The 21,613-nt window shown below is 38.1% G+C and overlaps 1 protein-coding gene across 3 annotated transcripts in view; it reads left to right on the forward strand.

Moving 5' to 3' along the window:
• The window catches only part of SDHAF3 (succinate dehydrogenase complex assembly factor 3), a 28,228-nt gene extending 12,390 nt beyond the window's left edge, over positions 1 to 15,838 (forward strand). For 2 of the 3 annotated variants that reach the window (XM_030445155.1, XM_030445156.1), the window contains one exon: positions 14,773 to 15,838. In XM_030445155.1, the coding sequence (XP_030301015.1) occupies positions 14,773 to 14,976 (204 nt within the window). In that variant the 3' untranslated portion in view covers positions 14,977 to 15,838. Of the gene's footprint in view, positions 1 to 4,187; positions 4,286 to 14,772 lie in introns of all 3 variants that reach the window. The other variant, XM_030445157.1, reaches the window with a different exon arrangement.
• Positions 15,839 to 21,613: the final 5,775 nt, after the last annotated feature.

Below are 21,613 nucleotides of genomic sequence, written 5' to 3' on the forward strand. Positions count from 1 at the left end.
TGTGCTTTAATTTGATGAGAGCATTCACTGGTGTTAACCCTTTCAGTGACCTCTTGTGAGCATACTTAAGCTGTTTTTACTTGCTCTTTGCATTGGTAAACCAAACACACACTTCCTCATCATTCCCTCTTCTGAATCTTCCCATTCTTCTCAACAACCTATTTCTGAAATGTCATGGGCCATGTTTAAACTCTCATGGATCACAGCAGATAAAACCATGAACCTGTAAAGCTCATTGTCTGCAGTGCTGGAAGGAGGTTGCGTGTGTGTGTGAGTGAACAGCAGCTCAAAGAAGCCTGGTTAAACCTGCTTGGATAATGATGGGTGTAGAGAAACTCCTCAGTTCCCTGAAAAAACTAGAGCCTGATTTGGTGAACTGGTATCTTTAAGATAGAGTGTATGTAAATTTTGTTTGGATACTTTTTTGGTTGGTGTTGCATTATGTGAATTTGGATTCAAGTGGACAGGAGGTTTTCTTCTTTTCACTTGAATATTGTAGAAAAAAAGCTTCAATGACTGTTCAGTTTAGTAAGGAAAATAATAAATGCAGTGTGATTTTTTTTCCAAGAAACAGCTGCCGATGAAACCTTCTGTTTGCTACGAAAGAGTAAGGTGGAAACCAGTTTATGCATGCATTCAGTAAAAGCTTGTGTTCTGATACAGTTTGAATGAATCAGCTGAGTATTGACTGATGACAATGTTGTGTTACTGATCTCTTAGTCATGGGAACTTGTCTGTCTTAGTGAAATTTATATGTGGTTTAGTTGTTTTAATACATTTACCTTGTGGAGAGCAAAGAACTGGTTGTTATAATACGGTATATTCAGTCCTGGAACATTAAAAAAAAAATCTTTAAATCTGGTAATCCTCAAAATATAATTCCAGAAGTTCTCAGTAACCTGAGATGAGTATTTTAAATGTTTTTTTATTTAGGGATGGTCATTAAAATGTAACTTGGACTAATCTGGGATTTTTAATGAATAGGGTAAAGTTTTTAATGCGTAGAGCAGAGGTAGCCTGGAAGACCTTGACTGGAAGGGATGTCTGGACCCTTGTACTCAGCGGGGCCATCTTAGATCAGGTTACCTGGGGCCTCGTCCAGCCACAAATCCTTGTGATTTTTGCTGTTTGGTGTAGAGAATGTGGAGAAAAAAATTTAACCTACTGTATAATTTTCAAATTTTAGCTGAGGAAGTTCCCAAAGTTTCTGGTGTTCAAGCAAAACTAATTACAATGATAAAAGTCAGAAAGTTGTAATTTAAACCAGCATTCACAACTAAATGGTACTGAAATACTAGTAAAAATGGTACTGAATAGTAGTGTTAACAGAGTACCTTGAAAAGATGTGATCACTGACAGATGTTGGTATCCCTTGTGGGGTGTAAGACCACTTGTTTTTTTAGTTCAAGAGTGATACATCCTGAAGAACTGCAAATCATACTGTGTTGGATTTTGCTTAAGAATTTGTTTACTTTTCATATAAATGTAACTTAAGTAGGTGTGATGTTGACTGTGTTTACATTGCAACGCTATGTTTAGTATGTTTTAGTTTAGGTTCTCTGGTTTTATATTGAGACACAAGTCAGCCATATGAATTATAAATGGGCTAATGTGTTAGACAGCATGAAGCATAACTGCTACAGAAAGATGGCAATAAGGGCTTGGAAACCAGTATTATACTGGTGTGAATACTATCAATGTCATTAATACTTTTTATTGTATTGTTTGTTATGAATTGTGCACATATTTGCACAAATACACAAATGCTCTTTAACAACTGTAGTTAGGAATAAATCAAGTGTATGAGTTTGTCCAGATTTTTTATTTGAAAATCAATTTTATGATATCCAAAAGACTTAGTTCCAGTCTTTCATGGCATTACAGTTTTAGGATGCATTAGCTACAATTGCTATCTAACAATGCTTCAAATGGAATTTATTTAGTATTCTACCAGAAAGCATCCAACAGTGTGTAATGGATTTAATTGCAGCACTTTGAATGAGCACTTTGAAATTTTTTTATTTGGCTTTGTCTTTTTTTTTTTCCACCTTCAGATGTTCAATTCTGTTGTTTGAGATGAAGCTCTCATGACCTCTTGTACTATTTAGCATATCCCATTTGTTTATTAAAGCTTTTGGTACAATGATGCACCTATTGCTGGCAAGTTACCAAGTTACTTACCAAAGGTTTCGTTTCTTGTGAGTAATGGGACTTTTTTGATTGTTTTCTTTTGTGATAAGCTTGCTTGTAGGCAGCATTTTTGAGGGAAGATCAGGTCCTAAAGATATTTCAAATAGGTATGATAATTTTGACAGCAGTATTGGCAGAACTTTTGCAAGGAAATTCTGCTCCCATCTGATGAAATAAAGCATTACTAATCTGGTTTCTGCAAGGGCAAATGTTTTGCAGAGCTGTTATTTGTAAAATCACTGATCTAGTGGATATAGCAAGCAGTTGACTGAAGGTGAGGGTATGTTTGGTTTTTTTTTCTCATAAATAAATACTTTAGAGTACAAATGTTCCCATTGCTTCTCCCCATTGGTGTATGGTCTTGTTTTCGGTGTTTTCCTCTCTTAAGAAATTAAAAATTCATGTTAAAATGTTATGTTTTGACATAGAGAAGATAAGTTATATTTTATTCTGGTTTTCTAGGGCAGCACTCAAAGGCTAGTCCTACACTCTCACTTTCTGCTGGGCTTTCTGCTTGAATTCACTGTAGTGCTCATGCCTGTGGGTCAGAGATCCACAGGGATTCCCTGAGGGGAAGAAGAGCAAGGATGGTCAGGACACCAAAGAGATGCCTGGCCATGGCCTTGGGACCAACCCATGGGTCAGGACACCAAAGTGATGCCTGGCCATGGCCTTGGGACCAACCCATGCAGATGCTTCAATGTCTAAGTCCTTAGGGGCAGCTCAGCAAGCAGCCCACAAGTGGGGTTGGTGTAAACTGCTGTTCCACTCTGCCCATCTTTTCTGGGGAAGGAATGGGACCCGTGCTGGGATGGTAGAAGAACCCTTGCAATCTCATGCCTCCCTGTGTATGGCCAGTGCTCAAAGCTGTCATCTGCTGCATTTGCATGCTGTGCTCACCTGCTGCATCTCCACGATGCTGGTGAGTGGGAGGAGGTCTCTCCCCATCATTAAACAGATTTATTTTGATTAGTCTAAGCTCTTCCCTGCAGTGGTGGCTTCAAAAACACAATGGGATTGATGATTCTTGGAGGATTTTTATCCTCCTCATTTTGCAAACATATTTGTTTTTCAGAGGTACACGAAACATTCTGCAGGACAGTAAAATGTGCAAATATTCATCTCTCCCCTAGGACTGAAATAAAATCCTGCTCATGAAGACCCCACAATTAGCATCAATGTGTTTCAAGGATAAGCATTGCTGTGTGGTGGGTGATGTAAATGTTAAGATTATTCTGCTGGTGTCATCAGGCAACTTATTTGAGAGTTACTTCCTGCTTGCTATCTTGGCCTAACTCTGTAGTGAAAGCTGTGACTAAACTAAAGAGAGTAGCTTAATTGAGAGCTGAGCTCTAAAAGTCATCTTGCAGAATGGAGAGTGAGGCAAGAAGTCATCCTGATTCTCATGTAACTGCCTGCTTGGGGGCAGATGCACATAAGACTTTCATTTTCATGTTTTTCTTGGCTAGCAAGAAAAAAATCATTAAGATGTATAAAGGACTCAAAAATAATTCCAGGTTTGTTGGTCACACAGCATTGCATTGCTTTAAACAAGGTCAGAGTCATTTTAAAGCCACGTATAAGTTGAGATAATTCCTTGGTGTTAAAGTCTTGAAACACAAATGAAACCTCTTGAGTAGTTTGAGTATTTTCTGGTAAAATCTTTGAGGCAACCTATTTATTCACATCATCAGTAGACAGCAAGCAAATTTTTCTAGAACCTGTTAATCAGGTTGGCAACTCTTCCTGATCATATACGCTTATGCTGCTTTTTTCTTAATGCAGCATAAACAAACAATGCAGCAGTTTGACATTGACACTGATGATAAAAGTATCATTGTATTCCTGTGGTGAGAGCATCTGAGCAGATTTGCCACACTAAAATGATTAAATGGTACCACTTTACTCAGGGCATAGGTGGTTTATCTCGGGGGGTTTTGAGTTCTATGCAAGTAGAACTAATATGCTGCATTTTCCATTCCATATCTTCTATACAGGCAGGCTGCTTCTGCTCCAAATGGTAATGCTTTACCCAGAGCTGAAGATGATGGCACTTGTCTCTGAGAGCAGCTGGGAGACTGGCAGCCACAACACAGTTAAGCCAGCTTGACCAGTCTTTACATGGTGCATTTGTATTATTTGTAGTTCTGAAGATTTGCCTTGACATTTTCCTGGTTTTTTTCCTTTTTCTTTTTCTTTTTTTTTTTTTTTTTTTTCCCCTATTCTTTAAAAAATACTTTCCTTTAAATTACTGGGGTAAGTTAACTTCTGTTCCAACCCATATGTATTTTTGCTTGGGACTAGGCAGCATATGGTTGCACAGAGAAAAAGGAGAGGTTCTAGGTGAGTGAGAATTTTTAGGAATAAGTTGGGCAGTCTGGAGTTTTCTTGCAAGAGCTTAAGATTTCTATAATGGAATGTTCATTTCCAAATGAAGTGTGTATAACTCCAAGCTATTGACTTGATTTCCATTCCTTTATTAATTTTCTGTCCTGTTTCCCCTGTCATTTGCTAGTTCAAAGCAAGACCTCTGTATTAGTTGGAAACAAAAAAGAAGAAATAGAACAAGATTTACGTGAGTTAATTTTGAAGTATTTATTGTATAGATATTACACAAGAATATTTCAGACTTGAATTTGATATATATTTGATCTCCCTAAGAACAGTACAGAACATTTTAGAGTTTTTCAGAAGTGCTTTCAAATTAGTTGTGTCTGAAGTACTTTACTGAAGCTGGAAAGTTATCCATCAGAGCACTGAATTTTTCTTCCTTTTGTACTTCTCCAGTCTTCTGTGACAGCCCAGCCTGTACTTGCTGCATTGTGACAGATACTATAAAAATCTTCTTAAATGTCAGAGCCATTGGATAAAGGGATAAATAGATAGTGACTTGAAGATGATTACAGAAGGTTTTGGGTTTTTCAGACTGGGGGGCTCTGACATCATCAGTAGAGATGCATTATCCTTTCTAGCAGCTCTTGGACACACTGGTGACGCATTTGTGTTCCTCACTTAACTTCTGTGACTACTTCTGAAGTAGGTCAGAGATTGTATGACAATCTGCAAGCTAAATCCCCTGTGATATGTATATTTGTAGGCTTTAGATCTTTTTGACCTTAAGAAACTGCCAGAAATTTTTAGAATTATGTTTAGAATGGGAGCTTTTAATTACTCTGACCTTTTTTCATCTCTACATTCTTATCAGAGGACTTCCTGGCTTCATATATATCACAGTATTTTAGGAAAGTGAAACAGAATAGGGAAGTACCTGTTGTAATTCTGAGAACAATAAAACTAAAGAAGATGGAAATGCTGTGATTTGTTCTATTGCTTGAAGGATATGAAAGAATTTTTAAACAATGTATATTATTAACCATTGGACAGAGGTGTGCTTATGTGTATACAAGAAGTATGTCTGGTCTAAGACTTGAACATCATTTAGCATATTTTGCTGCAGCAGCAAGAACTTCAAAAATTTGTAGTGGGTTTAAAACAGCTTAGTGAGTTAATCTTTTTTGCCTTTCATTAAGTACTGTGAAGTAGGTGTTAAACTGCAGTAACAAGCTTTCTTTACTATAGAGTGAGTTTGCATAAAAGAGTGTTTGTTGTCTTCAGGGAAAGGTCAGTTACATCAGTGTGCATTTATTTTCATAGTGATGCTGTATTCCTGCTATTTGAAATCAAGAAGGATTGAATTATAGCCAAATTATTGTAGTAAAAATATCTTGAGTTATTTGTATAGAGTAGAAGTTTATTTCTCTCCCCTGTTACTAGAGGGACTCTTCTAGAGCTGGCCAAGAAAATCAGCCTTTGACTCAGTATTTTCTGTTGTAAAATTTGCTTTCCTATATTAGAGCTCTATGTATTGTATTGGAATAGGAAATGTAGAATATGTTCTCTTAAAACTGGGGAAGTTTCTGTTTGCTTGTCTTAAGGGATGGACCTGACTTTTAAACTGATGACTTTCTGGTATGTTTATTAAATATTACTCATGACTTTTTTTAACTTAATTCATTCAAGCACATTATTCTTCTATAGATCCATGAAAGTAAAAAATTTAGTGTACCCTGATCAGAAGGGTTATTTGGTGTCAGTGAAATCAATGCAAGATGCCTGTTAGTGGATTAAATTTTTGTTCATACTTGCGGTTTTCTTTGTTAAAGTGTTAAGGTTTTGGCTGTAGTGAGCATGTCGCAATATGAGTAATGGAAAAATGAGAATACTGAGGCTCTTTTGCATGTATATGTATGTTTAAAATGCTTCATTGGGTATAAATTGAGTAGAAGAAAATACATGAAAAGTCTTCTATGTCATCATCTGGGATATGTAATCCTTTGCCTATTCTTGGTTAGTATCTAGCAGTCTGGAAAGTAATGTGGTTGCCTTGGAAACAGGCTATATTTTTCTTTTTTAATATCTAGATGTGAACTCATCGTCTTCTTTGAAAATCTGGAAGTTACATTTCTGAAAGCAGTAAGCACAAATTTAAGATATTTGTCCTCTATTTAAAGAATTGACTCAGTAGGCTGTAAGTGATGTTTGCATTGCGGGATTTAATTATAGTTGTGTGATTATGTTGCTAAAACAGTCTTCAGGATTTTCTTAGGTAAAATATCTACTTAGTGTTGATATTTCTCTGGGAACTACCTGCAGTGAGCACTTTGCCAAGATTTCCTACCTTAATATTTAAATACAAATATTACACTATAACTGATGCATTTAGGAATTTAAGTTCCTAAAAATGAACTGATGCTATTACTTCCAGTATTTCCCCTTGCTACGCTTCAAAATAACTTCATGTGACAAAACTTTGATTTTTCTATGAAATTGTGGCATATTTGCCAGACCACCAACCACCAACAGGAGGCAGAAGTACACAGCACAGCCTTTTCTTAGCTGAAGAGCTGCCCAGCACAGCATAAAATGTTAAAGCAAAATAGAAACTGAGTCAAGAAATAACCATCTGTCAGATTGCTGAGGATTTATTAGTATTTGTTTGAAAATACAAAGCAGTGAATCTTGAAAGAAGTTTAACTTTTCTGGTCTGTAGCTTATTCGTCCAGTCACAGCAGTATTAAGAGTTTGTTTTTAGTGACGATGCAGCCTCATCATAACTTTTATAGATAAAAGGTCAGACAATAATTTTCCATGTTTTGTTCTTAGATCGTTAACTATATTATGCTCTAATGGGGTTTTAAGATATTTATCTACCAAGTATTTTGTCTCCAATTTAAAAGCCTCTCAAACACTGATACTTACTTCAGAGAAGAATGTTTTTGTTCTTTCTTTCATAAAGCAAGCTTTTTTGGGTGGAGCTCATGCTTTGAATCATACAGCCTGTCCAGTGGAGGGGGACCATCATAGGACTTTGTTGAGCTGGTTGAACCCATTCACTTGACCATTTCTTTTGTTCTGTGTCCCATCTCTTTGTCCTGCCCTATTTCTTGAACTCTATCTACATTTCAAATTGATCTGTCTTTTCAGAACTGAACTGATTCAGACTGAATGAGTAATTTTATTTTTTTCCTAAATATTTTTCCTTCAAATATGTTCTGTTTTTTTTTTTTTTCTTCTTCCTTATAATGAGCTCAAGCTTTCTATTTAAGGCCTGAGATGAAGCTTATTAACCTAAGTGGAGAGGATCTTTGAGACTGTGGTTGTTATCAGTGGTGCAAAAAAGCTTTTAGTGACCTAGATTTTGGCCCCAATGTACAGTACTACATAAGTATTGTGCATCCAGAAAGAAATAATCACAGCTTGTTTTTCCACTAATGACAGTGAAGCCAGTGATGCTCTGTAATGCTGTTGTGCTCAAGTTTAGACTTAATAGCATTGATATGTATTTACCTTGATGGTTAGGCCTGAAACTCCCATTTTCGCTTCCAATTACGATCTCATAAGTCTTAAATGAAAAAAGGACATTAAAATAACATGTTACTTAAGCTATAAACAAAGCTGAGTTAGTCCTTGAGCTTTTTTCACATTCCTCAAAATAAATGTAATTTCTTCCAGTTTAACGATATTAGTAAACTGTGTTCAAAAACAGTCATCCATTTATACCTTCCTGATCAAATAATATTTCTCCATGATGTTTAATAAGTATTATATAATTATATTCCCTGGCTCCATTTTAGCTGAACAATTTTTCATTCTCTCCCCCCAGACTGCAAACCAAACAACCATAAAACAACCCCCTTATACGGCAACAGTTCTGTATAGTTGCAGTGTGTGCATCATTATGTTACTGTGATCACTACCCTGAAAAATTGCTTGATAATGGCATATTTTAGCATCCTTCCTGAATCTCCCAGGAGAACATTACATTGTTAGAGTTCTCCTGGCTTTTCCTTGTAGATTAACTCTTTAAAAACTTTGACATTTTCTGATTATTCCCATTCTTTATGATCCAGTTACTTTGTCCTGGAGAGGAAGGGTGGAGCAGAGGGTGGAAGCAAGGACAGGTAGCCTGAGCAGCCAGGGATCAGGTTAGGAAAGCTAAAGCTCTGATGGAATTAAATCTGGTCAGGGATGCCAAGGCAACAAGAAAAACTTTTTTAGGTAGATCAGCAACAAAAGGAATGCTAAGGAAAGTGTGGGCCCTCTCCAGGAAGATAGAGGAGCCTTGGTTATATGGGATATGGTGCTTCCCATAGTAAAATGTAAAGTCCCATAGTATTTTCAGAAAGATTAGAGGATCATCTTTGGGGCTCTTGTAGTACACAATAACAGTTTGTTTGCAAAGTCAGGAATTAGTAACACTCACCCTACATCATTCAGGGTTTTAGCAGGAGCCAAAAAGTGTTAATGCAGAGCTGCACGTTCATGTGAGTTCTCACTTATGGTTTCCTTTGGCTTGCTGTTACTGCTGATGCTCAGGTGATTTAAATTACAGAAGAGTCAAGACTTGTAGTAGGATCTGGACATCCTTATTCCTCTCAGGTCCTCCGCTGTTCTGGGTATAGAATCATAGAAAGTTATGGGCTAGAAGGGACCTCAAAAGGTCATCTAGTCCAACCCCCCCTGCCAAAGCAGGGTCACCTATAGCAGGTCATACAATATATTAAAAAAATACATAAAATTAGTTCCTTCCCCATGAGACCATAACATCCTAGTAGCAGCAGCAGAATGTGAAATTCAGTTTGAAGTTGACTTCAGGGAGCAAGGAGGGTGGCCTGTAAGGCCATGCTTGGATTTTGGTGTCAGTCTGAGAAAATGAGTTTGAAATAATTTGATAGCATTTTTTCAGTGCCTGACTGTGCCCTGTTTGTTCAACATGTCTCAGAGCAGTGGCTTCTGATCTGGCCCAGATAGTGTTTTTTAATCAGCATTATCATTAATTTGACTGCAAGTGGAGAGAATTTTGAAATAGGTGACTACATCAGCTTTATGCTTTTAACAGCTTATAACATATAAGGGATATTAAAAGTTTAGATCTTTTTAAAGATAACATCAGGCAACAAAGTGAATCACACTGTAGGCTGGCACAATTATTCTGACCTTTCCTGTCTAAATGAATGACAGTCTTTCAGAGAGCTTTGGTGCTGTCATCTAAAATGTAGTGTTCTACATGTTAAACCAACCTTTTAGGAGGACACCAAAGAAAGTGTAAATTGTGATCACCATTCTTCCCAATTTTATCTTATGATAAAATAAAAAATGTCTGTTGGCATTTTGTGGTTCCATATGAGATAAATGCATGATCTGTCAGCATGCACTGGACCAGGTAGGAGTCCGTGCTGTGACACTCAGGGAAGGAAGCTTTTCATTATGTGGCTTTGCTTTTATGTTTTTTTATTAAATCCTTTCTCAACTTTGAAAACAAGGCAGACACCCTTTCTGTAATGCATGAGGTATTTTAAAACCTCAAATGTCACTCACCCCTTTGGCATTTTGATGAATTTATGCATTCTGTGAATGCTTACGAATTAGCAGAGGAAAACCATATATTCACTTCAGTTAGTGGATTTAAATAAAAAATCCTGTGGTTATTGATTACAGCAAATACCTGCTGTGTTTTTGTAGAAATCCATTAGAAGTTTCCAAGTATTTAATCATGTCAGAATTTTAAAGAGAGCCTAGTGGCCCTGTTCAGACTGGAACAGATACTGGGAGGGTGTCTGTGGGTGTCGATGGCCAGCATGCTGCATTTGGATACTGGATAAATCAGGGTATTTTTAATGTTAAATGGCCAGGAGAGGCTGTCCTGACTTGGATTTGATTCTGGTCCTCTTAGTTTCTGTCTGCAGTCACAGGCTTTTACCATTCAGCTCACATTTTGTTTGGATTTTTTGTTTGTTTTCATGTAGGCACCCAGCAAGTGCAGAGCTGGTGCAGGCAGGGGATCACTGCAGTAAGAGCTACTTACAAAGAAGCAACCAACCTAAAAAACCTGAGGTTGTTAGAGGTTGTTCTTGGTTGACCTCCTGCACTTGACCATCCATGTGATGCAGGAGAGCACCTGTGTCCCTCTGCCATCCTTATGCATGCTGGGCACAGCTCTGTGAGGCTTCAGCTTTACTGATCATCTGTTTTGTGTCTCCTGTCTCTGCTTCTCTGAGAAGAATGTGAACTATAAATGGAATAAGATGCCCTTGAAAAATCTGCCAGGGATTTTTGTCATGATTGACAAAGGAGTTTGGTTGTCTTTGGAAGATGCAGCTATACATAAAATAAAATCAAATGCAGAAGCAAAGTAATTTTGCTCGTTTGGAAACGTTAAGCAAGGGTTTGTTTCCGTTTTATTGGTAGGGAAGATGACCACAGGAAGTAGTTAAATTCTGGATCTGTTAAGTTCTAATGAAAACTAGAGCATACACAGACATGCTGCTCCTCCTTATTGCCTGAAAGGGACTGTGATAATCATATTTCATGACCACAGGTATATTAGTGAAAGAGCAAATGTTAGCTTACTTCTGTTGTTGTAGTTGTTGTGGCTTTTTTGTTTGTTTTGACTTGTTTTGGTTCTGTTTTCCTTTATGCTTTTAAACCTATTACTGGATTTTGGAGTTCAACATGTTAAAGTTCATGTGCCCTTATCAAAATGACACATTTTCAGTATAGAAGCTGAATCTTAAATTACAGAACTACCAGCAAATTACATGGTACCTTTCCACAAACCACTGATCACAAAACAGTATGAATTTCTGAGGCACCAGTAATGAGTCGGACTTCAATATGCCAAGGTTTGTTTGTTCCTCATTTGGCATCACAGGCAGAGAAAATAAAATATGCCATGTAGCTGATCTTTTTCCAGTGCTTTTGTAAAGACTGAAACGTGTTTTGTTTGGTGCATCACTGGCTTTTAGTAAAATGAGGTGAGAAAATCCCATTTTCTGTCATGAGCCCTCCAAAGCCCAGCATGTTTTCAAGGTCCAATTTTGAATTTTTGTCACAGTACAAATTGATGTGAAACCACAACTATTGAGACTTTCTGGTGTGTACCAAAGCATTTGTTCAGCTACAAAATGAGTGGGGAAAAGGAGGCAGCCATGACATGTCCAGATGGGAGCAGGCTGGAGTGCTGTGGAGCAGAACTGCTGCATCAAGGTGTGGACAAAGAGTCCATCTCTGTGAGTCTGGGTGCAGAGCATCTCTGAGAGTGGACCTTGAGGCTTTGCTGAGGTACTTTTGCTGAGATACTTCCAGTATCTGAAATCTTCAATGCTGATGCTTTGTGGAATGTTAGTTGCTAGATTAAAAAACAAAAAAACCCCATAACATTGCAGATTCTTTACCAGTAATTAATTAGATATTTTTAGAAAATATGATCTAGTCATCAAAGTTTGTAAAACTGTAGCCAGTCTTTAAATGGACTTCAGTTATTTCTGGGTACATCGTCCATGCCTGTAGCAGTGGCCCCAGGCAGCTCCCAGCGGATCATTAGCACTGGGGAAGACTTTTGTCCCAGTGTGGAATGTGCACTGGTATAGACATGGAGAGTTTCACATTGCTTGTTTTCAGTATTGTTTCTGGGTTGTATGTTGTGAATGTTGTTTGGTATAATAAGAATTTCTTCGGGGTCCAGAATCAGTACTGATTGGATTGTTCTGTGCAGAAATTTGAAGACAGGACAAGGTAGAATAATTGATAGGCAACATACTGGTCTGGTGCTGGCCTGCTGTTAGCTTCAGAGATCCCATTTGTCCTTCTGCTTTGATAAGAAATTCTATAAATCACAAAGTTGAAGACTTCTTAATCTGTTATCCCTTTCCCTCTTGTTGTTACTGTTCTGTTAATCAGTCATCTAGGAAAAACTGTGTTTGATTTGTCCCAGCCTTGGACCAACTCTACTTTAATGTGGAACCACTGGAATGTAGTATTACTGCAGGGATTAACAGTAGTGCCACTGTTCCTGAATGCATGTGGAATGTAAAAAAGGGAGAGGTGATGTGGGGGGAGAATCTTGGTATTATGAAAGTTGTCATTTTTCTTATTAGGTAACTTTCATGCAAAGTTCTGCTGCTACAGGTGGCTCTAAAAGAAATGAGGAATCAGTTTAGTTCAGAGTCTGTATTAATATGAATTTACTTTTGTTTTTCCTGGTTTGTTTTATCTATCTGTTTGCTTCAAATAGCCATGAATTAAACTTTGCAGAAGGACTGGTAAGATCTTGCTGACTTTAGTGAGGCTTAACATGGACCATAAACAATGTAGTGTACGTATGTCAGCAAATGTAATTTTGAAGTGTATTGCATACTTATGAATAATACTCTTCCTTCTCACTTACTTTGCTGGAATTACTTGGCACAGAGTTGAAATAGTGGCATTAGTAACTTTGCTAGTATTGGATTAACAATTTAATATTCCATAATTAGTTTCCTTCAGTTGAAAATATGAAATTAAAATAATGTGTGTATCTCATCACCAAATCCCCTGCTTTTGAATACTCCTGATATTTAATCCTTTATTAAAAAAAGAAAAAAAAGAAAAAAGTGTTACCATATAACACAGTCATCATTCTTAGTTATTCAGCATACAGGTTTTTTTAAAGTTCAGTTTCTTACACTCTATTCAGATTTGCTTTTGAAACTTTAAGGATGCTTTAAAGGATACCTAACTTTAAAGGACACCTTACTAAAAAAGGATAGAAGCCTGTGTCTTTTCCAATAAAAAATAATTTTTGAAATTCATCTCTCAACCGTGGAGTTTTGTTTTTAAGTTCCTCATAAGAAAAACATGGTTAGACTCCCTTCCAAGCCATTGGCTATGTATATGATTAACTTTTAAACATCTGAATAGGTTCAGGTTTGAATGTAAGGCCAGGCTGGATGGAGGTTTCAGCAACCTGGTCTAGTGGGAGGTGTCCCTGCCCATGGCAAAGTGGCTGGACCTGGATGATCTTTAAGGTCCCTTCCAACCCCAACTGTTCTGTTGTTCTGTGTTCTATGTTCTATGTACTTACACATGCTATAAAAGTTTTGACAAATTTACTCACTGCAGCTTCTTTGAGAGCTGGTGCAGCAAGGCTGGAGCTGAGCAGAGGGAGCTGAGGAGCTCTCAGGATCTGTGCTGATGGGCTTTGAACACCAGTGCTGGTGGCAGCACCAGTAGCAGAATTACATTTTCAGAACTGGTGTCCTTGCAAAACCTTGAGTGTTGCAATTTAGAAGAGTTGTAATGGTCGAGGATCCCTCCAAAGTAGGGAGAAAGCAATTTTCCATCTGTGCAGACATTACTGGTATAACCTCTTGGACACTTCCATTTCTGCCCTTGAGAAAGTTTTGCTTTTACTGTGGCCTCAGCCTGGTATTGATGCAACACATATTGACTGCTTTACCACTGACATAAGATGTTGTTAATTAAGTAAACGTGGTCCAAATGCTTTCTTTTACAACAGGCTATAAAGTAAGCCTCAACAGACTTAATTATGTCCAAAACAGTATAGAAAAGTTGTTATTGGCTTTTTCCTTCAGGGAATGAGTATGAAATATGGAGGTACCTGTCTCTGAAGCCCTTTCTTATTCTCCACTAACTTTTAATTTTGGTAACTGATTTCTTCCAAAGCTGACAAAGTGGCAGAAGTGTCACAGCTGCTGAATTCTTACCAGCTTTGGAGCAGTCCAGGGCTGGGTGCAAATAACACTGCTAGTTCTCCAGAAAGCACAGAGAGGTTAGACAGAAAGGCTTTACAGCATTGTTCAGTTATAGATTGATTTTTCTGATCTGTGTCTTCAAGAATACTATTTTCCAGCTGTGTAAATTTACAAAGTGAATCCTATTGATATCCTGCTAGATAGAAAATGTGTTTTAATAATTGTAACTACAGAAATATATTTGATCTATAATTAAATTTGGTTTTACTTTCAATAATAGTTCATAATAAGACAGAATTAAAGTAATCTGTGCATATATGATACCCATTTTAAATCAGCTGCTTAAAATTGATCATAAATACTAGAAATGTCTTCATGACTTTCTTCCTTATACAAAGCTTATTTTTTTTGTCATTTGATGTTGATTGATAGACTCTTGTAGAAGGTTGAGTAAGAGTATGTTATTATTACGGTAAAATGGTATTAAAAAAAACTTTACCTGAATCCTCCATATGTCATTTTTGTGACCTTTGTATTCCTTCCCCATTAGAACTATGCAGCACTGATACAACAACAAATTAATGAGGACAAACAAAACTTGAGGGAAAAGACTGTGTATGGAATCCAGCTCACAGAAGAAAAACTCAATGACTTCCGTGATGAACAGATTGGGCAGCTGAAGGAACTGATGGATGAGGCTACCAAACCTATTAAAAAAATCACCATTTCTGAAGACTCAGAACACAAAAAATGAAAGGGATTAAAAATTGTTTTCATGCATATGGAAGCATCTTGTAACTTCCAACTGGACTTAAATGTGGTTTCTATGGAATACTGGTGATGCTCATGCCATAATGCGTGTGAAATGGATGTCTCTGGATACTTGGCTTTCTGTGCAAGAATAACATTGAAATGGAGTAATCACAACAACTTTATGTTAATTACAGTATTTTGCTTCTTCTAGTGGAAGGTGGGAGACTTCAAGATTTGGTAAAAATAAATGGACAGTTTGAAAATAGAAAATCTTATTTTTTTTTACCTTAGCACGCATAGTGCAATGCATCTTTCTGTTTGTATATCATCCTCTGCCTTAATGAAAAAGGTGCAATTAGTGTTTGTTTTCCAATGTGGATTCAGTGGAAAAAGAACAAAACTGTGGTACTAGTGTAGCTTATTTCAATGGGAAGAAATGAGCAGTACTAGAAACACACAGTGCTGTTGAAATTGAAAGCTGCTTTCTTTCTTGAGCTTTACTGTGAAATGTGCTATAAAAGAAAAGATGTAGTTCACTATTAAATTGACCCTGTCTTATGAAGAAAATTCTACACTTTTTTCAAAGTGGGACTCAGATTATTGTTAGTATGTAAAATTTTAAAAAATACTACTGAGTTCTGCTGCAGTTGGAATTCACGAGCTCCTTCAAGCTCAGTACATTGTTCAGTATAGACCAGAATTTGTAAACTGCTCAATCGTGGAAATTACTCTGTTCATAATACTGTATAATGAACATCTGTAATTTATAGGAAACATTTTAAGTCTTCAACAGGACAGTGCATATATATTGTAACACTGGTACTGTCATGTTTAAGAAAAAAGTACCTGCTTTTTTATCTCTTGAGAAAATAGACCCCCTTTTTGTGCAACAGACAGCTTGCATTTAATTTTCCAAAACTAGTTTTACATTACATTTATGTTTCTATTCTGGGCCTTTCCCAGTCTGTTACCCACAGTGCGTTCAAGACAATGTAATTTCTTTCCTCTTGGGCAATAACAGTTTTGACAAGTAGGTACATTTCCATCTGTCTCAAGTTGTAGCAACATGTTGTTTGCCAAAGCCTTGCTCCTGGATCCTGACTGGGGACAATTCGGGGAGCAGCCTGCTTCTCTTTCCTTTACCTTTCTTCCCATTTCTTAGGTAGGATTTTAGGTTGCTGTTGCTTGTGTCTATTTAAATGTCAATTGCAAGTCTCCTGTGCCACTTAGTGTTGCTTTGCTACATCCTCCTCTGCTGCAGCCTCTCTGCTGCCTGGACATTGGGAGCATCCTTTATCCTCAAGGGCCTAATACACAGGGACAGAAGGGAAGCTTGAAAATTGTCTCTGATGCTGCCATTTGCACACACCTAAAGCTTTTTAAACTTTCAAGGCTATTAAAGTGTAATCCAACTCCAAAGTTCTAGGGCATAAGGATGTATTTTGTTGCACTTCCATCAGATGTACAGTAACCACTAATATTCATCACTAGAGCTGCTCCATTTTAATATCAAAATCAGTGTTTGACAACAGTTTGTTTCCACTCCTTCACTGTCTACACGCGTGCCTACTTACCAGTCAGTATCCAAGTTGCTTAAATTTTTTTTTCAAGTACTGAAATTTAGGGCACAGGTTTTTTTATCAACACATTTAGTGAAACTTTTTAGTTCAGCTGAACTGGTTATAATACTTGTTTAGCATCTGCCTACTCATGTGTGTACCCAGGTAATGCACCTTTCTAGGGACCTAATTAGTTTATAATGAAAAATTGCTTTTTGGTTTGAAAAATGTAATCTTATAAATGATGCCTAAAGTGAGCTGGAGGTGAGGGTAAACATATTTACATCCACAGACCCTTTCCAAGCAAATCTGGTAACTTCTTCCCCTCCATTCCCAGTGGTAGCTCATATTTTGTACACTGTTTGTATTCTCGTTTAAAACAACTTATACAGATGCCAGAATTCCACAATAGGAATGGCACATTAAAGATTGCTGACTTAAGGCAGCCAGTGCTAGTAGCAAGGTGTGCTCTGATCCAAGCAGTGCTTAGGTGAGTCCTGAGCAGGAGTGGGCTCACAGAAGCTTTGCATGCCAGCACCACCATCCATTATACAAGTGTGGATAATGACAGTCAAGGTGAAGAAGACAATGGGTTTCTCATCCTGTCCCCAGAAATATAGAGTGCCCAAAGATGCTTTTTCATTATTTGTTTAATGTATAGGATAGTTTTATTGTAAATTTTACACAAGGTTTGATGCACCATGAATGAAGGAAAGCATCCATCACAATTACTTCAAAACTACGAGCAGTGTGCTGTTTCAAGAGGCAAAAGATTTGCTTAGAAAAAAGATACTAATCACCTTATAGTGAAAAAAACCTATAATTTCTTTAATGGTGAGTACAAAGCTTTAAGCTGTGTTCTGTGTGTTTTGGTATGGATTGCTTGTTATAGAAGTAAACACTGAAAAGCTCCCACTGCCCTTGAAAGACCTCTGTCCATTTAGCATATCCATTAAGAAAATTCCTTTGTATTTTATTGATCTTAAATCCATTTGGCTCTTCTAGAACTAAAAGAAAGTGATAAAATTCACTGGTTTGTTTGGCTAAGCCTTGTCTGTGGTAACACTTGACAGCACTGGCAGCTGGTAGGAGCTGGAGGGAGCTGAAGTTTTAGGTGGCTGGAAAAGGCATGAGCTGAAGTCTTATCAACAAGCAAGAAATCAGTCTCATTAATAATTACCAGGTTTATTATGCAAAATACAGAGTTATGCATCTTAAAAGAACAACTAAAGGTCATTCTTTAATTGTTTGTTTTTATTTCTGTGATGTGGATTTTCTTTTTAATTGTCTGTCCAAGAAGAGCTATTAGAATGTCATGTTTCTCGCTTAAAAGTAAATGAATAATTTAAGATACTGAAGGTAGGGTTTGTGAAGGACTTTCATTTCTCAGCTATTTGAACTTAAACTTCAATATTTTTAAATTATTAGTGGACTTCCTTTCTTTTGGATATGTATTTATGAGAGGCTGGTTATTCACCGATGTGTCAGTGGCCAAGGGCAACCAGGCTGCTGAAGGGATTCGAGCACAGATCCTATGAGGAGAGGCTGAGGGAGCTGGGGCTGTTCAGCCTGGAGAAGAGGAGGCTCAGGGGAGACCTCATTGCTCTCTACAACTCCCTGAAAGGAGGTTGGAGCCGGGGGGGGGGTTGGTCTCTTTTCCCAGGCAACTCTCAGCAAGATAAGAGGGCATGGTCTTAAGTTGTACCAGGGGAGGTTTAGGTTGGACATTAGAAAGAATTTCTTTACCAAGAGGGTGATCCGGCATTGGAATGGGCTGCCCAGGGAAGTAGTGGATTCTCCATCCCTGGAGATATTTAGGAAGAGGCTGGATGTGGCACTCAGTGCCATGGTCTGGTAACTGCAGCAGTAGTGGATCAAGGGTTGGACTTGATGATCTCTGAGGTCCCTTCCAACCCAGCCAATTCTATGATTCTGTGAAGTTTTCTTTGGCTTTTTGGTAAAAATGCTGAACAGTTAGCAAAGGTGTAATACCATGACTTTTTCTGCCTTTTATCATTTTAAATTTGTGCTCTCCATAGCCAAACTAATAGCAGAGGGAGGGCTGAAGTTCTCAGCAGACCAATTTATTCCAAGTGTAAACACAGAGAATCCCATGTACCTTTAAGGAAGGGGGAAAGCTGAATTACTGGAATAGGCATCTCCCATTCCAGGGCAGAAGATATCTCTGCATGCAGTCCTGCTTTACTGTTCATTTTCAGACCTCTTGGAAAGCATTTCAAGGTAAATCCTTCCTGCTGGAGAGTATGGATGCAGCAGCACAGTTTTTGGAAGGCTTGTTTGCAAACAGAACTGCCTGACCCACCTCCTACCTATCTGTGTCCTGGTGTTGACCCAGGCTTTGTGTGCCTGTCACTATTTGGTCCCAAGAGCCCTGCTGGGAGGAATGGGAATACTGGGAAGTCTTCCCCTTTGAGGCACAAACCAAATAGCTACTGTTAAAGGAACAATAATTGAATTTGTAAATGATCTGCTCTTGATCATGGATGTTACATGCCTGTTGCCAAACCATTGGCTTTGGTAGGGACATTTTCAGCAGTTTCAGTGTCCATAGCTCTGTCCTGGGAACAGACTGATAGTGCTGAGTCCTTCCAACTTTTCCAGTGGTTTCCATCTACTGATTAAGCCACATGAAGATAAAAAAATTCCATTTGGATGCAACCATTATGTAAGTATAATATAAAGTATTCTTTGTTCATTGATATTGAGAGCCAGCCATAAGTCAACACATATATTCAATGTATAAACAACTATGGAACTGAATCATTTTGCCACTTGTAGCAGTGTGCATTATGAGTAAATGTCAGGTGTTTCAATGAACCCATTGATGTGATGTTTCATCCTATGCAACAAATACATGTGCCTGCAGAGTTCAGTGTTGAATTTGCACTCATAACAATTTCAAAGCATGTACTTGAGACAATAAAACAAGAATCTTTATTTAATACAATGACCTTTAGTTACTGAATATGTCAGCTTGTTATAACTGGTGAGGAGCGTTGAGACAAGTGCACAACACTACGGTAAAGCCCTCAATAAGTATCTTGTTGAAATACCACGATTTGCAATACCATTTGCAGCAGAGATGAGACTTCTGTTCCATGCCAATTACTTTCCTGGAGGGGTGAAGTGAAATCTAAATAATCTGTTCTCTGAACTAACATATTTACCACTTTTTCCTGAAAGTTTATTATTTCTGTTTTTGACTGGAAAAACAAGTAGTACAGAATCTAAAACAGTGAAATACCTTTATCTTGAAAGATTAACAGCAAAACCAATAAAATATGTAGCAGAAAGTAAGCTGGCTGTGGTCTGTTGGAGTTACACCGTAGGTAGGATATCACTTAGCTTTATTCTGGTGGAATAATGTACAGAATCTATAGCATAGAAAGTCCACCAGAGCTGCAGAAACTCGCCAGGCGCTTCCCATGTACAAGAGACCCACATCACAAGCAGGATGGTGTGGTCAGGAATCAGGGAGTACCCCAAGCAGGTGATGCTCTGCCAGCAGACTGGGGGTTACACTGCACGTGGCCCACGTGTAGCCATGGTATCTGCCAGTGTCCAGTCCTAGGCTGAGGTTGGAGAGGGCTGATAAAATAGTGAATTTTCCCTTTTTGGGTACTGTGGAGAGGCAGTAAGGAGCTGTGGACCCATTCAGCTGATCACAGTCCCCGTTTTTGACTCACTGCAGGAACCCTCCTGGTACATCCCTTCTACTGCTCAAGTACAGGTTAATATCATGCTGCCATCAGTGAAGTCACCTTTGATTTTGATCTAATAAGTGAAAAGAACTTCTCAAAGCTGAAGAAAATATCCTGCTGATTGAAGACCCAGTTAGAACTGATTTGAGAATATCAGTTTCTTTCTGTTTAATTTCCCCCAGCTACTGAGTGGGGGAAAAATTACCTAAATCTAAATAGACCTCTTTAAATAAATAAAAAAAATATACTTTAGTTTTTTTTTATAATATAAACTTAAATATCTTTAAATGGCAGGTTCTTAGTCTCTGTGGGGCAAAATCTTGCAATCCTTTACCACTGTAAAATTTTATCAGCTTCAGCTGGTACTGTATAGTGCCTCCAGAATTCTCATATATGTCAAATATATCTCAAATTTTTCCTCTTGGTACAGTTAAAAGGAAACTCTCTTGGGATGTTGCTTTACAAGTGATGAAACTCAGCTCTTCATTTTTGCTTTTAACTTGTTTTGAGTTAAATATACCATTGCTGTCCAGCTCAGCTATTCCAATTTAACACTGTCAATTGGAAGATCAATTTGGAACATAAATCAAGTGCATTTTCTGTGTGCATTGAAGTACAGTCAGGTTTGTCTGCATTTCAGCCTGATGTTGCTGTCCTTCTTGTCATGCAATTGCTGATTTCATATGGTGGGACTTGGCTCAGATTGTCAGAGGGAATCAACAGCTTTTGTACAAATGATTGTACAATTCAGGGATTGTACAATTTAGGGATTGTACAATTTAGGGATGCCCTAGTGATGTGTGACCAGCACAGGTTACTGCAGCAGCATGGGCACATACAGTGGTACATCTGCAGCCCCTGCCTAGGAAGCTGGCAGGCAGGGGAGGAGAGAAGAGTTAGAAAGAGCTGACTTTACAAAAAAGCAGAAGGGTCTTTGAATCACCTCTTGGTACTTAAAGTAGTTTCCTCCAGATAGGCCTCTGCCAAGTGCTAATCCTTCATATGGAGTGCCAAAGCAGAGGTCTTGGTATCAGCTGTTGATTGAGACTCTGTTAACCAGTTAAAATTTCCCAGTCTGTCCTGGGGTGTTCAGTTTGTCCACCTCAGATTCTCTGAATTTTTCTCCTGAGCATTCAGCAATTTTTGCACCTCATGAGCACACATCAGACACTGACACTGCACACACCAGGGCAGAACGTGGTTGGTGATGAGGCTCAGCTTCCCTGCATGGCTGCAGAGGGTTCACTGCAGTAACTTGGGACAAGGTGATTGCTTTGGTTAGCAAGATATCCCAGAATTTCTCAGGGGAGCCAGTACAGTGTCACCACCTTGATCCCACCCCAGTGGGACAATCAGT

The sequence above is a fragment of the Calypte anna genome, chromosome 2 (genome assembly GCF_003957555.1).
Source record: "Calypte anna isolate BGI_N300 chromosome 2, bCalAnn1_v1.p, whole genome shotgun sequence".
Classification (NCBI taxonomy): domain Eukaryota; kingdom Metazoa; phylum Chordata; class Aves; order Apodiformes; family Trochilidae; genus Calypte; species Calypte anna.